General features: G+C 40.2%; 1 protein-coding gene across 3 annotated transcripts in view; it reads left to right on the plus strand.

Annotated features, from left to right (window-relative positions):
• Nucleotides 1-18,037, plus strand: part of MCF2L2 (MCF.2 cell line derived transforming sequence-like 2) — a 251,185-nt gene that overhangs the window by 140,314 nt on the left and 92,834 nt on the right. For all 3 annotated transcript variants that reach the window (XM_032339584.1, XM_032339564.1, XM_032339575.1), the window contains 2 exons: nt 3,612-3,691; nt 16,718-16,803. In XM_032339584.1, the coding sequence (XP_032195475.1) occupies nt 3,612-3,691; nt 16,718-16,803 (166 nt within the window). The remainder of the gene's footprint in view (nt 1-3,611; nt 3,692-16,717; nt 16,804-18,037) is intronic.

The following is an 18,037-nucleotide window of genomic DNA, read 5'->3' on the forward strand; positions in this document are numbered from 1 at the left end:
GCAGTCCTTAGAGGAAAATATATAGCGGTACAAGCCTTTCTCAAGAAACAAGAAAGGTCTCAGGTACACAACCTAACCCTACACCTAAAGGAGCTGGAGAAAGAACAAGAAAGAAACCCTAAGCCCAGCAGGAGAAGAGAAATCATAAAAATCAGAGCAGAAATCAATGAAATAGAAACCAAAAAAACAATAGAACAAATCAACGAAACTAGGAGCTGGTTCTTTGAAAGAATTAATAAAATTGATAAACCCCTGGCCCGACTTATCAAAAAGAAAAGAGAAAGGACCCAAATAAATAAAATCATGAATGAAAGAGGAGAGATCACAACTAACACCAAAGAAATACAAACTATTATAAGAACATACTATGAGCAACTCTACGCCAATAAATTTGACAATCTGGAAGAAATGGATGCATTCCTAGAAACATATAAACTACCACAACTGAACCAGGAAGAAATAGAAAGCCTGAACAGACCCATAACCAGTAAGGAGATTGAAACAGTCATTAAAAATCTCCAAACAAACAAAAGCCCAGGGCCAGACGGCTTCCCAGGGGAATTCTACCAAACATTTAAAGAAGAACTAATTCCTATTCTCCTGAAACTGTTCCAAAAAATAGAAATGGAAGGAAAACTTCCAAACTCATTTTATGAAGCCAGCATCACCTTGATCCCAAAACCAGACAAGGATCCCACCAAAAAAGAGAGCTATAGACCGATATCCTTGATGAACACAGATGCGAAAATACTCAACAAAATACTAGCCAATAGGATTCAACAGTACATTAAAAAGATTATTCACCACGACCAAGTGGGATTTATTCCAGGGCTGCAAGGTTGGTTCAACATCCGCAAATCAGTCAATGTGATACAACACATCAATAAAAGAAAGAACAAGAACCATATGATACTCTCAATAGATGCTGAAAAAGCATTTGACAAAGTACAGCATCCCTTCCTGATCAAAACTCTTCAAAGTGTAGGGATAGAGGGCACATACCTCAATATCATCAAAGCCATCTATGAAAAACCCACCGCAAATATCATTCTCAATGGAGAAAAACTGAAAGCTTTTCCGCTAAGGTCAGGAACACGGCAGGGATGTCCATTATCACCACTGCTATTCAACATAGTACTAGAGGTCCTAGCCTCAGCAATCAGACAACAAAAGGAAATTAAAGGCATCCAAATCGGCAAAGAAGAAGTCAAATTATCACTCTTCGCAGATGATATGATACTATATGTGGAAAACCCAAAAGACTCCACTCCAAAACTGCTAGAACTTATACAGGAATTCAGTAAAGTGTCAGGATATAAAATCAATGCACAGAAATCAGTTGCATTTCTCTACACCAACAGCAAGACAGAAGAAAGAGAAATTAAGGAGTCAATCCCATTTACAATTGCACCCAAAACCATAAGATACCTAGGAATAAACCTAACCAAAGAGACACAGAATCTATACTCAGAAAACTATAAAGTACTCATGAAAGCAATTGAGGAAGACACAAAGAAATGGAAAAATGTTCCATGCTCCTGGATTGGAAGAATAAATATTGTGAAAATGTCTATGCTACCTAAAGCAATCTACACATTTAATGCAATTCCTATCAAAGTACCATCCATCTTTTTCAAAGAAATGGAACAAATAATGCTAAAATTTATATGGAACCAGAAAAGACCTCGAATAGCCAAAGGGATATTGAAAAAGAAAGCCAACGTTGGTGGCATCACAATTCCGGACTTCAAGCTCTATTACAAAGCTGTCGTCATCAAGACAGCATGGTACTGGCACAAAAACAGACACATAGATCAATGGAACAGAATAGAGAGCCCAGAAATAGACCCTCAACTCTATGGTCAACTAATCTTCGACAAAGCAGGAAAGAATGTCCAATGGAAAAAAGACAGCCTCTTCAATAAATGGTGCTGGGAAAATTGGACAGCCACATGCAGAAAAATGAAATTGGACCATTTCCTTACACCACACACAAAAATAGACTCAAAATGGATGAAGGACCTCAATGTGCGAAAGGAATCCATCAAAATCCTTGAGGAGAACACAGGCAGCAACCTCTTTGACCTCTGCCGCAGCAACATCTTCCTAGGAACAACGCAAAAGGCAAGGGAAGCAAGGGCAAAAATGAACTATTGGGATTTCATCAAGATCAAAAGCTTTTGCACAGCAAAGGAAACAGTTAACAAAATCAAAAGACAACTGACAGAATGGGAGAAGATATTTGCAAATGACATATCAGATAAAGGACTAGTGTCCAGAATCTATAAAGAACTTAGCAAACTCAACACCCAAAGAACAAATAATCCAATCAAGAAATGGGCAGAGGACATGAACAGACATTTCTGCAAAGAAGACATCCAGATGGCCAACAGACACATGAAAAAGTGCTCCATATCACTCGGCATCAGGGAAATACAAATCAAAACCACAATGAGATATCACCTCACACCAGTCAGAATGGCTAAAATCATCAAGTCAGGAAATGACAGATGCTGGCGAGGATGCGGAGAAAGGGGAACCCTCCTACACTGTTGGTGGGAATGCAAGCTGGTGCAGCCACTCTGGAAAACAGCATGGAGGTTCCTCAAAATGTTGAAAATAGAATTGCCCTATGACCCAGCAATTGCACTATTGGGTATTTACCCTAAGGATACAAACGTAGTGATCCAAAGGGGCACATGCACCCGAATGTTTATAGCAGCAATGTCCACAATAGCCAAACTATGGAAAGAACCTAGATGTCCATCAACAGATGAATGGATCAAGAAGATGTGGTATATATACACAATGGAATACTATGCAGCCATCAAAAGAAATGAAATCTTGCCATTTGCGACAACATGGATGGAACTAGAGCGTATCATGCTTAGCGAAATAAGTCAAGCAGAGAAAGACAACTATCATATGATCTCCCTGATATGAGGAAGTGGTGATGCAACATGGGGGCTTAAGTGGGTAGGAGAAGAATGAATGAAACAAGATGGGATTGGGAGGGAGACAAACCATAAGTGACTCTTAATCTCACAAAACAAACTGAGGGTTGCTGGGGGGAGGGGGTTTGGGAGAAGGGGGTGGGATTATGAACATTGGGGAGGGTATGTGCTTTGGTGAGTGCTGTGAAGTGTGTAAACCTGGTGATTCACAGACCTGTACCCCTGGGGATAAAAATATATGTTTATGAAAAATAAAAAGTTAATTTAAATTAAAAAAAAAAAAGAATCCATGAAGTCTGAATGTCAAGGGAGACTTCCTGAAGAAAGTAACCTTTTCACCGAGACTTAAAAATGGGAATGATGGAGGTTTTCTCATTTTTACCACATTATGTTTACTGATTTGTTGTAGTTTAATGTTTCATGTGGTGTTGTGTGTGATTTTTATCTCTTCGGATCAAATGTTAAATGCCTGGGGTCAAAGGCTATTTCTTTTCTGCATCTCTCCTTCACCTCCAATTTCATCTCACACCTCGGAAATCATCACAGTAGCTCAGTTAAGCTTTGTTATTCAGTTGGCCCAACCTAGTCCCGCCAGGCTACACACTCTGGGGTATTTTTAAGCTGAGTTGCCAATAATGGCATGTTTTCTTTCTCTAGCTCCTCTTCAGAGGACATCTGAGGAAACTTATGCAGGGACATTGGAAAAGGAAGATGACAAGACTAAATTTGAAGTCAAGGTAAGATCACCTTTTTCTTTTATGATTTGAGATTTCTGACATAAGCGAATATTGCTGCCATAATTACCAATAAATGAAATTCCCCTATCCCATACCTATCACACCTCCAGACGATGTGGCCATAACGGCACGTAACACAGACTAGTGCTTTTAAGAGCTGAGGTTTGTAGGATTTCTTCATTTTCTTTCTTCTTAATTGCAACTAGAAAAACTGGTCATGGATGTAATTGTTGGTAGATACTATGTTATTGAGAAAAAAGTCATTTTGTGCATTCCTATACTCTGACTCATATTTAAAATTGCTGGGACAGTGTGTGGTTTATGTGCAAAAAACCATGGCTGAATTGCATAGAGCCACACACACTTGCGTGCATGCACCACCGGTGAACTCTGAATAAACTCTGTTGATTGTGTGAACATCATTTTCTTGCTTTTAGTACTGTACTCTAGTTGTGTAAGATACTAATATTAGAGGAAGTGGGGGAAGAGTACATGAGACTTCCTTGTATGTTTCTTTGCAGCCTTATGGGAATCCATAATTATTTCAAAATCAAAGTTAAAAAAAAGAAAGCATAAACTTTGGAATCAGGCACACCTGCCTGGAAGCCACAGAAGCCACTTTAAGCCTGTTTCTCATCTGTAAAAATGGGGATAACAATAGCTATTACCTGAAACTAATTTTGAGCAGCAAATGAAAATTTGAAAAGTGCCAAGCACCGTATAATTGTAAAGTAACATTATATTTAAATGCCCAAATAAAAAATGTGTTGCTGTAGAAGCAACCCTGGAAGGGGTTCCTTTCCTCCTGCCTCCCTAAAAGGTGAGTATCTGACTGACAGAATGGTTCTGAAGGCAGACGCCAGTGGACCCTGGGTTACACATACTTTAGCAACAGTTTGGACTTGGCATCTGTGCCTTGTGGTCTGAATAGAGGACCCCACAGGTACTCCACCGCCCATGATGGAGTCAGGCAGAAAGGGGGTCTCCAACTTTTCTTCCTTGAGACATAAACAAGGTGGGAAGTGGAGTTCCCAGCAGACTTTTCTTAACAAGCTGCTATCTTCTGTCTGTTTAGGCAGCTGAGAACATTGCTGTAGTGTTTCAGAATCCCCTGCGGAGGGATAAATTGCTTTACCATGTCTTCCAGAGTTAGGTAACACTCTGCAGTTTCACACAGCTGTGATTAGCCGTTTTAAAGAGTAACGAGCAGTTTTTTGAAATGGGCAAATGTAATGAAGCTTCATCAGACTTGACATCCATGAAGTTTGTGGAATTATTGCACGACATAAAAAGGGCTTAACCATGATCACCTTCAAAACTGAGCACCACCCTACCATCTCTGTACCCTGGGCTTTCGAGAATCTCATCTCTGAAGGTGAGAGCTGGGTCAAGTGCACCAAAGCTCAGGTCCAGCCCCTGAACTTACATGCTGTTGCTATTAACCCACAGTGTGATTTGAACTTACCACCCTGCTCTGTGATTTTCTTTGCCTCATCTTTAGACAACGTGTTTATGGCCTACACAATTTACAAAGATGCCAGAGGGGTTGTGTGTACATGGAGGTTCTCATATAAAAGAATCCAAAATTGAGTGAGTTATTTCAGTAAGTGTGAACAATAAATATGAGTGCTGCTGTTTTATTTGTTGAAAAAACAAAAAAGGAAAATATAGTCAGTAAGCGTAAGGCACCTTTTCTCAGGGAAGACCTTAGGGTGTTTAAGAGGAAAGGTTTCCATAAGCTACATTTATTATTTACTTGGATTTTATATATTGGTAAAAATAGACAATGCAAGAACTAGGGCAGGGGAAGAACCAGAGGCCTATTGAGTTGGAAAATGTTAGGTAGAACCCAAGAAGCTCTGGCCACTAGAATTTCTGGTTTCTTCCCTTTGCCCGTGCTGCTTATTTAATTCAGATTCTAAGCCCATCCTTCTAGGATGCCGGCTGCCTCATAGTTAGGCAGATCACCAATAGCATCGGTGTTGGTAAGCCAGTGCAAGCCCATGTTACAATTGTCCTGGGCTTTTGTTGTTTTTTTTTTTTCCTTATTGTTACCTCACTTGTGTATTTAATAAAGGGCTTTTCCTGCAACAGCATTATGTTAACAGTCAAGGCAGTGGAGCAAGCAGAGTAGGAATTGTCTGCCAGATTTCCTCAATTTGGCGAACAGAAGCTGGTCAGACTTCTACTTCTAAAAGCCAAGGCTGTGAGAAGTGTGAGCAGAATCCATATAGTCATGAATGACCACAAGTAGGAAGGAAGAGGGTTTATGAATTAATCCCCAAATCCTAGACTTAAAAATCAACTCAGGACCAATAAATTCCATCAGCACTTGACAAGGTAGGTAGAATAACCAGGGAAATCGTCATTCCAAAATATGTAAGAAAACTGGTTAAAAAAAAAAAAAGTAGGTTAGAAAAAAGGTTTCGATTTCTGTCTGTGTGATTCATGGCTTATTAAAAGGAGGAGCAAGGAGGTTGGCTAACATCAAGAAGAATCATTGCTGCTTGTGTTTTGTGGCCACTGTCCAGGACAGAGGACCAAAATGCATAACCTCTGACTCTGGGGACAATCAGACATCCTTGACCTTTGACATAGAATGTAAAGACAAAATGAAAGCACAACGCAGATCATAACACTGTGGTAAATGCCACGCCTTGCTTTCCTTGGGTAAATGCTCACAGACCAAAAAAAAAAAAAGAGAGAGAGAGAGAGAGAGAGAAATAAACCAAAGCTACCCGTGATTGCCCCTAGACTCAGATAGTGACTACATACAACAAAATCATGCAACCAAATCAAGCTATGATTTTATCATCATCAGAGAACTCATTTCCAAAAAAGGTGTTCTGTCTTCTCAGGTGGGGTACTCTTTGCTTTTCTTGTCGGAAGGGATGCACACTCAACCTGACAAACGGGCTGCGGCTCTGGGGCCGTCTGGCAGCTGTGCACCCCCGCACTAGACTCCCCGACAAGGTCTGGGAAAGCCCAGCCGTGGGGATTTGCGGTGGTTGCTGGCAGTGGTGATGTGGCTGATTTGGGTCCTTTACATCACCAGCTGGAAGCTAGAACCTGGAAGCATGACTCACAAGGGCTGCTTTTCCAGGCTGTTCGTATCACAGCTTCTTCAGAGCTGGAAAGAGGCCAGACACTGATGAAAATTCCTTTTTCATGAATGTGAACTCTCAGGATAAAGGCCGAGCTACTGGCTGTGAGCACCAACAAACTGTTGCTGGGCACCTGTTAGTGTGGCTTAGCATAGCAGGGGCCTTTTTAAGCTTGCAAGCAAACAGCCTCCTCCATAAAAATTAAAGAAAAAAAAACCCCAATTCTGTAAGTTAGAGAATGAGAAGGTGAGGGAGAGGTTGCTAACACTGGCGAGACCCAGACATTGCGCTGCATGCTCTGTGTACCTGATTTCATCCCAAATCCTCAATACCTTGAGGAAGAAGATGAGGTAGCTGATGTTTCCCTTGTTTTATCCGTGATGCTGTTGAGACTCTGAGAAGTTAAGTGAGCTTCCCTAAGGGTCACACAACTAGTAAATGGTGGAACCGGGATTTGAAACTCGTAGTTCATTTAATCTAACAGTTTACTTATCTATCTAACTTAATCTATTTACCTATAACCTATTAGTTACTTAATCTAACTACCGGTTTACTTAATCTCTCATACTCTAAATTCCTCTTCTGCAAAATGGGGATAAAGCCACCCCGCAGTGACTGATTAATTGGGAACTACATGACTTCATTAATAATGATAATGTTAAATAATCAAAATAAAATATTTAAAACATGAGAAATATGTGGGAGCACCTAGCATGATGCCTTACATACAGCGGATTCTTTGTAATTTTAGTTTCCCATTTAATCCCATGTTTATAGATAAAATGTACTGTGTAAAAGATGAACAGTGGCTGAAGGGCGGTCAGGCCCGGGTCTTAAATTGAATAGCTTCTCCTGATCTTGAATATGTACTGTTTTGCCAAATAATAGTAGATCAGGTCCAAATTCAGTTCCTTGCTTTCTCACTCCTTTGAATCCCCAGAGCTTTCATTTACCTCTGATTCTCAACAGGAGAACTATATAAACTGTAAGCGCATTTCAGGGTTCACCCTCTATGATGCTTGAAGTCTGGTCATTGAGAGAATCCACAAAGTCTTTGAGGCAGCCCCCAACTAAGCTATCTGAGGAATTTCGAGAATGGAGATTATCAGGGTTTCCTATGGATTGTAGCCCTGAGAAGCTTATTAATGATGGAGATTCTCAAGATCTACCCTCAGATTGTGATTCAGGAGGGCTAGAGTATGGTCCTGGAATCTGAATTTTTAACTTTTAAATTCAATATTTTTAATTTGGTAACTAGAATTAACTAGGTGGTATAAGGATGCATTTTGGGCCACACTTGCCTAGAGGCTATATTCATATGTCATGAGGACTCGGGATGAAGAGAGCTCATTAAGGTAGATATAGATCTCTTAGGCTAATACAGTCCAGAACTTAGTGAAGCAAGTGTGTGATTATATTAATCTATGAGAATGTACTTTCATTGAGGGAGCTATATGAAATAGGACAGAATAACAGTTAAGACCACTGTTGACTAAAATATCTCATTGGTCCCATCTCATTGGTGTCGTATTCTGCTCCATTTACTATATATTAAAGCAATTGCTATGGGTCATATGGAAACAATTCTAACATGGGGCCTGAACTCAGGAAACTTACAAGTCTCATGAGGGAAACTATATATTTCAAATAATTTATAATGTAGAGGAGAATGACATACCTTTGCTAAAAGGAATATAACATGTTAGAAGGCAGAAGAAGGAACAGTTCATAACAACAGTATTGGGGATAGTTTTATAAAGGAGATGGCATTTGAACTTAGCTTTGAAAAATAAATACAACTTTGAAAGTTGGATAAGACAGAGAAAGGCAGTCAAGATGGGGAAGGATATAAAGTATCAAAAATCTGAAGGGGTATAGGCTATTCTGGGAATGGTTCGAGAAAGCCAGAGAGGTAGACCAGAACAGGTTGCTGAAGGCTTTGGTTAGAAGTTGTTGCCAGGAAGGACACCTATGTATTAGAAAGATGACTCTGGTATGGCAATGAAGAGTAGACTAGAAGAAGGCAGGTAGATGGACCAGCTGCCAGCAGGTGTTACAGTCTAGGTGTAACTCCAGTGTTAAGAGCCTCCTAATGACAGAAAAAGGGAGATGGGCAGAGCTTGTACCAGTTAATCCAGATATCCTCCCCAGTGCCTCGAACACATTAGACTGTCTCAGAAAGTGTGATGAATGAGGAATAGATCAAGGCAGAGAAGAAAGGGGACCGATTTAATAGAGAGGGAGAGAAGATATTGAAGATACCTTGAGGTTTCCATCATGGATTTCTAATTGGATGAATTTGTTTGCTAATATAGAGCACTCAGAAAAAAATCTGTAGAAAGTGAGGACTTAAAAATTTGAGTCCAACTTTTGTAGGGTATCGTACATCTGTAACAGCAACCCACACCTTCTCTTCCTATGAGGTATAGCTTTCTCCTCCAACACACATACCAAAGAGAATAAGCCAGCTGACCTTGAGGTTATGTGGAAATTACTTGTGAAATAGGTTAAGGATCAAAGATTGGTCTAAAAAAATACCTTTCAAACTTGTGATTTTATTTATGAGTTAAGATTTACAGACACACAAAAATAATGTTACATTGACAGTTATACATTGAGATTAAAACCACATGAAATCAAATAGCTTGAGAGAATTCCAAATATATAGGAAACTTCAATGTCCTTGGTCACATTTCTTGGTTTGGGAGTGGGAGAAAGGTATCTTGCAACATATTTCTCAATTTCTGATCCTTTAAACAGAACTACAGCATTGTAAATCATTGTAAAAACAATGTTGCATTTTTTAAAAAAGACACTTTTCTCATAAACAAAATATTATAAACATTGTTTTCGAGTGTTAGTCCAGTCTTTAAAAACCAATTTAACAAGTAAGATCATTGAACTAATTACTAATGGCTGGGAAATTCAAGATCTTAGATAAAAGAGACCCTGGAAATTTTTTTAAATAGGAAAAGTTTACATTTGGGACCCATTCCCCTATCTTTCTCTGTTCATTTTCCATTCCCACAAAGCCTCAGGACTGCTCATGCCTGTCTTCTCAAGCCTGCCCTTCTCCTCCAAACGGCTCTAATATGTGCTAAAACCTTCCTCTTCTCTCCCTTCCCTCTTGGAAGTGCCTACACAATACAGCTGATCTGGTCTAGAGGTAGGAGAATATCTGAATGAGCTAATTCATAGCAGTGCATGAATGATGAGTGACAGACAGCTCCTTAACCCTTCTGGAAACACTTGTCATTAAAAAGAAAAGAAAGAAAGATAGACTGCCCTATTATCCAAAGGCAGTGGCTTCTTCTGGCAGTGACAATGAAGGATAAGAAAAGATGTGCTGGGAAGGGCCGGTGAGATGGTGCAAACAGAACAGACTAGCCAGCTAGCAATCTGTTCCCACGGTAGAGTCTCTAAGTGGTCCTGTTTTTCAAAAGTTCTTCCTATTCTCCACATCAGAACTCCCTGGATCTCAAAAAGGAGAAAACAAAAACAAACAAACAAAAATGACAAAGAAAAGGTTTCCCCCATTCCCTCAGAAGTTCTAGCAATGGGGAGGAAAAGGCAGAGCCATCCCTTCCCAGGGCTGATGCTTTTCACTCTGGGACTGTCTCTGAGACCACCTTGGACTGGACTGAGGCTGGAGGTTGAATGGCCTTTGGAGAATTTTCTTTTTCCATTTTCCCCCATTGTCCTCCCTACAACCCACCATTGTGTAATTTTTCAGTAATTCTTGCTTGTTCTACTTCTTCAACTTCTCTGGTTTTCAAGATTAATTTATAATTTTGTAAAATGCTTAACCATAAATACTTGCAATGGTCACTCTTTATATGGAAATGAAGAGGATGGTTCAGCCTTTATCTACCTTACTTCTTCTCACAATAAGGTCTAGTAGCTTCTTTTTTAAAGAAATGTGATAAAACAATAAATGATACTTTCACCTTGATTTATCAGGTACCATCACTTTAAAAGAGTTGGAACTGAAATTGCTTTCCAAGCATCCCTAAAATCATAGAGTGTAATAATTTAACTGTAGGAAAAATCTAATTTGATTCAGTTCAAATGTTGCTATCTCTCCTTTGGGGACAAAACCAAACCAAACCAAACCTTAATAATCAATTGAAAATCAGTTATTGACACTTTCTTTTTTAAAAGATTTATTCATTTATTTATTTTAGTGCATGTGCATGCATGCAAGAAGTGGCAGGGGCAGGGGGTGCAGAGGGAGAGAATCTCAAGCAGACTATATGCTGAATGCAGTCCAACCAGGGCTCAATCCCACCACCCATGAGATCGTGACCTGAGCCCAAGCCAGGAGTTGGAAACTTGAGTGACTGAGCCATCCAGGTGCCCCCAGCTACTGATACTTTTTTTTTTTTTTTTTAAGATTTTTATTTATTTATTTGACAGAGATCACAAGTAGGCAGAGAGGTAGGCAGAGAGAGAGAGAGAAAGCAGGGAGCCTGATGCAGGACTTGATTCCAGGACCCTGAGATCACGACCTGAGCTGAAGGCAGTGGCTTAACCCACTGAGCCACCCAGGTGTCCTGATACTTTTTAAAAAGTAGGTATTTTTTAAAAGTTGATTGATACTTTTAAAAAGATATTCTCAAAAAAAGGAAAAAAAAGATATTCTCCAAAGAGAGAGAGAGAGAGCACACAGTAGAGCAGAGGCAGGGGCAGGGGGAGAGGGAGAGAAAATCTCAAGCAGACTCCCCACTGAGCATGTAGCCCGATGCAGGGCTTGATCTCATGACCCTGAGATCATGACCTGAGCTGAAACCAAGAGTTGGTCACTCAACTGACTAAGCCACCCCAGCGACCCTGAGATAAAATTTTTAAACAAAATTCCTTTCAAGCCAAGAAATTAGCCTGTTCTCTCAATTTTGAAACATGACCTTCTTCAAAATATGGGGGAAACAAAACACTTAGGTTACATGTTTGTTGAAAAGATGTAACCAAAACAGGTTACGTGTTTGTTGCTAGAGGACCTGTATGTTGGTTGATGTCATTTCGAAACTCAGGAGAGACTGGGCTAGAGACTGGGGAGTGATGTTGGGCCTAGAGCAGTTGGCAGCTGCTTGCCTTCATAGCCACCCCTTTTTCTTAAGAATAAAATAAACATAAATGGGGAGGGGCTTTTCCACCTGATTAGTCCTCCAGTAAGGTGATTTTTGGATCAATTCCCTTTTAAATCACCAGCTGGCTGAGAAAATCCACTCTTTGAGATACCCTAGGAGCAACTCTAAGTCAGGGTTGACTAAAGGGGAACAGGATATGATTCCACAGGAACTTGTTGCTCTGCTTTAAAAAGGCATCATTTTAGGGGACCTAGGTGGCTCAGTTGGTTAAGCATCCAACTCTTGGTTTTGGCTCAGGTCATGATCTCAAGGTCGTGGGATCAAATCCCACGGCAGGCTCTATGCTCAGGGTGGAGTCAGCTTGTCCCACTCCTGCCCCCTCTACCTCTCCCCCTACACACTCGTGCTCTTGCTCTCTCTCTCTCTCTCAAACAGATAAATAAAATCTTTAAAAAAATCAAAAAGCATTATTCTATAATTCACGAGACTCCTAAGGAATCTCTAACAAAAAGCATAGCAGCAATTGGCTGGTTGGTCTGTGGTTAATCTTCTTGGTTCATTATTCAAAATAAAAGGAACAGAAGACCCAATATTTGAAAAAAACAAGCATTTATTTAAATATGGTCTTCCTTCTAGACCTTTGAGGAAGATTAATTTAAAGTTTTCCCCCAAAGTAATGTGGCTACATTTCAGCTTTCATCTCAAAATCAGAAGCAATAGTATCTATGTTGGTATTTGATATTATAAGCAGCCAATTCACATATCACACATCACCAATTCACACATCTCCCTCATTTTATACAGAAGAAAATAGATGCCCAGAGAGCCTAGGTGACTTGGCCAACACCTCCCAGCTAGTGAGAAATATGGGGTCTCTATTACACAGGAGCAGGTAGGAACTGCCCAGCAATTACTGCAGGTCAGTGTCCCTGGGTGCTTTACAGACATTACCCATTTTAATCCCCACAAAGAAGATATTAAAGAGCCAACCTCAAATACCATTTATCAAGGCTTCTTTGTACCAAGTACTTGAATTCCTTACCTCAAATCACCACAACACCCCTCTGATATAGATACAGTAAGTCCTCTTTTACAGAGAGACCTAAGGTGCAAAGAAGTCTTGCCCACGGTCACTTTTAAATAAAAAGTAAGCCAGAGATTCCCACCCGGATGTACCTTTCACATGAAGAATCTGTGTTCTTTTCACTAAGAGATTTTCAAAGTTCAGGTGGCAGTGGTGACCGTGAACTTTAGTGGGTTCACAAGCATTGAAAATAAAGAAGAAGAGCAGAATGCAACAAGGATGGCCTAATTTAAAAATAGAGTATGTCACATTAGCTATATGTATGTCTGGTGTGTGTGTGTGTGTGTGTGTGTGTGTGTGTGTGTGTATGTGTGTGTGTGTTTACAACACAACCAAGCAATTAACTAAATTCTGGCACTGTCTACCTAGAGATAGAATCACTTCCCTCAAGTTAAGGACTCAGTCCTTTAAGATTGCTCCCCCACCCCCTTTAGATGCCATTTGAAAAGTCCAGGTTGTCCCCGGTGCTTTTGACCAACCTGCTATAGATCAGTTTCCCATTATACTCTCCTTGGGTTTGATTAATTTGCTAGAGTGGATCCGAGAACTCAGAGAAACATTTTACTTACTAGATTACCAGTTTATCTCAAAAGGATGTAATTCAGGAACAGCCAGATGGAAGAGATGCATAGGGCAAGGTATAGGGACATGGAGCTTCCGTGCTCTCTGAGCAAGCCACCTACTCCCCATTTCTGTGTGTTCACCAACCCAGAAGCTCCTTTTTTGGGTGTTTTGGAGGCTTCATTACATAGGCATGACAGGCTAAACCATTGGCCATTAGTAGTTGAATTCAGTCTTCAGCCCCCTTCCCCCGGCCCCCAAAGGGTGTTGGTCAAGGGAACTGAAAGTTCCCACCCTCAAATTAGAATCATGTGCTTGGTTCCCGTGGCAACCAGCCCCCATAAGCTACCTTATTAACATAAACTCTGGTGGGGTTGAAAGGGGTTTGTTATGAATAACAAAAGAAAACTTCATGGCTCTTATCACTTAGGAAATTATAAGTCTTAGGAGATCTGTGCCAGATATAGGGCAAGATCAAAAACATATTTATTATAAATCCCAATAAGTGTGTATGTATGTTTTGATGTTTTTCTTGTGGGCCATGGTCAGACTTTGGAAGCTACTGCACCAGAACACAACTAATTTGTCTAAACTTTAGTGAAATATTGGTATAAAGTTATTAAAGCAGCACCCAGATCTGCTGTGGATCCTTCCCATCACATTCTCAGTGGCAGCAGGGTTATATTCCATCAAACTTGATCAACAGAGGATCCTTTTTCTACCCTGACATCATTCATTTGACTCGTGGTCCTAGAAATATGGGTTGACACCAAGTCCATATCCAGGCATTTCAGCAAGCCCATGTCTCATGCACGACAAAATCTATAAATTAGGACATCATCATTCATCGTAAAAGATGACAGTCCAGGGGCGCCTGGGTGGCTCAGTGGGTTAAAGCCTCTGCCTTCGGCTCAGGTCATGATCCCAGGATCCTGGGATCGAGCCCCGCATCGGGCTCTCTGCTCAGCAGGGAGTCTGCTTCCCTTCCTCTCTCTCTGCCTGCCTCTCTGCCTACCTGAGATCTCTGTCAAATAAACAAATAAAATATTAAAAAAAAAAAAAAAGATGACAGTCCATACCTATACACTTTGTTTGAGTCATTGTTATTTTTCTGTCCTTAGATTGTCATGAAATAAAAGACTGTACAATATACCACACTTACGATAGACCAACAGAAGAGCTGGAAAGAGCACAGTTCATTTTATAAGCAGTAGTAAGTTTTATGGTGAGAGGAAGTTTGGTTAGAAATAGTGGTTACTCCTTACAAAGGTCCTGTATTACGTGTTAGGGACCCAAAGACAAATAAAGCTAGAGTTCAAAGCCCAGCAGGTGTGACGTCACAGGTATAGGGACATCACAGGGAGGAACTAGAGAAGGATGTGATGTAGAATTAACAGCCATAGTGATCAGTTCCACATTATAGAGAAAATGTGAAGAAAGAGTTCTGGTGGTGTGGTGAAAATAACCAGATTGGTTTGAATCTGGGGACTGATATTTTACTTCTGTATATTGACTGAAATGAGAAATATCTACGAGTATCTGGTCAAATATATGTAATAGTGGATACTAACAATTTAGATGCCTAGTGAAATGATATCCTATTTTAAAAGAAACAAATAGGAACTTAGAATTGAAGATTGCCTGTGTATTTTAGAGCTGAATGCAAAACTGGTATCCCAAACGGCCCTTTATTTGTTAGCCTGATTTCTGGATATGCCAGATTTGGGAGGACATCAGTGAAAAAGATCAATGATCCCCGATTTTCTTTCATTCGTTGAACATTTTTGAATTGCTGTTTCTGTACTTGGCATTGTGAATGACAAAAACCACCTTACCTTGACTGCTTTCTGTTAATCCAGTGAGAGGCTCCTCTTTTTTTTTTTTTTTTTTTTTTTTAAAGATTTTATTTATTTGACAGAGATCACAAGTAGGCAGAGAGGCAGGCAGAGGGGAAGGGGGGGAGGCAGGCTCCCTGCTGAGCAGAGAGCCCAATGCGGGGCTTGATCAATGAGGGGCTCCATGGGATCATGACCTGAGCCGCAGACAGAGGCTTTAACCCACTGAGCCACCCAGGTGCCCGAGAGGCCTCTCTTCTCGCATTGTCAACAACCAGCTGAGAGCCTAGCTGAGCTGTTTTACAAGGAGATTTCTCATCTGTTCCTTAGACTGGGAAAAGCTCATCCTTCACCTTTCAGCTCTAATTTATACAGAACTATGTTTCCTTCAACAATACTTTTGCTAGAGGGCCCATTCAAAATCTATACTCCCTTTTGTGACAGCACAAAAGGACTCCTTTAAACAGAACCTGGCAGGCAGGAAGAATTCAAAAGCTGGCTAATTATCTACGTGTTCATTACTAGTCAGTATCTTTAAGATTCTATTGTTGCTATCAAGTTTATATAAATTCACTTCCTTGTTAAAACTGTATTTTCTTGAAAGTAAAATGAGTAGTTTTGCCTCTTTCTGATAATTAAATGCCTAATATTCTGAAAAAGAGCCCCAGTCCTATGTGGTAGATAGTGCTGTACGGTCCATGTACTAGGGGAGGAAACTGAGGTAGAAAGGTTCAGTGAGCTTGCCCAGGGTCTTAGAGCTGGCAGGTAGTGAGCCAGGCTTCCGACCCCCAGCTTCAAGCCCGTGCCAGGGGCCAATCTATACAGCGTAAGGTACCAGCTGTCCCAGGACATGGTATGCTAGAATGGACTTGTGATTACCAGCCTATGAGAGTGGAGTCTGGGTTTATTTCATCTCTGTCTTTAACTCTTTGGCCTTGGGTAGGTTACAATTTCTCCAGATGTTCATTTCTTATCCCCAGAGGGGAAAGAAAGGAACTACTGAGTCAAATGATCTCTTCACTGTTTCCCCTTAGCTCAAACTCTGAATTCTTACTGTGAGTCAACTGGGAAGGGGTAGTACAATATTAATAGCTGTTCACTATTAAGGAAAAATGTTATCTGCTTTTGAGAAAGAGTTTTTGATGTTTCTAAAGGAAGCCCGAAAGGCAAACTGTAACGGATCTGCAGAGGGGCTGGGAAAAATCCAAGAAAAAAAAAGAAAGATGAGCGACTGGGCATGGTGCTCATCCAGAACACTGAAAACAAAAACGAACAAAACAAATAAATTGGGGAAAAGAAAAATATACAGCCCCCAAATAAAATAGACGGTCTTACCAAAATTTCTTTCACTTCAGAATGAAGAAATACTGGAAAGCAGTCACCATGGGGAGAACCCTAAGCCAGAGCAGCTTGACAGTCCTGAAAATCTTTCCCCTACCAGGTAAGATTGCAGATCCTGGGCAGGAATCATTTTAACCCCTTGAGATGATAGGGAGAGGGGAGTGTATCTTCTGTTTTAAATCTCATCACTCATTTTCCCCAGGTAAAAATCACATATTTATTCTGCATACTAACCTTCATTTATGTACCTGAGAACAAACTCACAGATTTCATAAAAGCAAAAGCAAGAGCTGCACATGACTTAGAAACCAAGTTCCAGGTATACTCAGTATTTTTGAAAAATGAATTATCAAGAAAAAACAAAACAGTAAATGTAAACTAATGTTGATAGATTGAATTACTGGTTTGAAAGCATTTAAAAGGAATAGGTTCCCCCAAAGACACAAGTTATACAAATTCAATGCTATTTTCAGACCACAGGAAGGTATTTGCATGCATGTGACTGCTCTGCCATTCAGAAAGCCTAAATTAGTGTGGTAAACACCAAAAGCATAGAGGAAATTCATTTTTAAAAAAATCTTCTTTATACTCAGAATCTACATCATTAGTTCTATTCTAGCAATCATCACACTACTTCTATCTATGCCATTTAACTTACTGACTTATGAGCCACTCTTGTGCCCAAGGACTATGATAATACTTAGCTTTTAGCAGGCCCTCAAAATATGTCTGTAAAGTAAATGAACCAAAGTCTTCAGGAACTTGCCATTTGATTAAAGCCCATATTAGTTTCATTAGACTACTTTATACTCTTTCACTTTAAGGTGTACTCAAGGAGAGACGTGGGCTCTTACAACTTACCAACTTACAAATGTTATCTCTCAGTTACAGTAAATGGCCCACATCAGCATATTTGAAAGTGTCTTTATTTGTGTTGTCTCAGAAAAGCACCTCTTGGCAATGTGTTCTGTTGTCCTTAAGTGACAATGTATCTTTTTTTTTTTTTTTTTGAGAGAGAGAGAGAGAGTGAGCAGGAAAGGCAGAGAGGGACGGTAGGAGAGGGAGAGTCCTAAGCAGACTCCACGTGCAGAACAGAGCCCAACTTGGGGCTCAGAACTCATGACTCTGAGATCATGACCTAACCCAAAATCAAGTCAGATGCTAACCACCTAAGCAGGCGGGGGATTACTTTTAGCCCCCTGTGATAGCACTATGCACAGTCCCTACATTCAGAACTTGCATTTTAGCTAGGAAAAAACACATGAAATAATTAGTCAGTAGCACAATAATATATGTGATTAAGTATGTATTTTGGGAGGAAGAGATGCTTAATG

The sequence above is a fragment of the Mustela erminea genome, chromosome 1 (assembly GCF_009829155.1).
Source record: "Mustela erminea isolate mMusErm1 chromosome 1, mMusErm1.Pri, whole genome shotgun sequence".
Taxonomy (NCBI): Eukaryota; Metazoa; Chordata; class Mammalia; order Carnivora; family Mustelidae; genus Mustela; species Mustela erminea.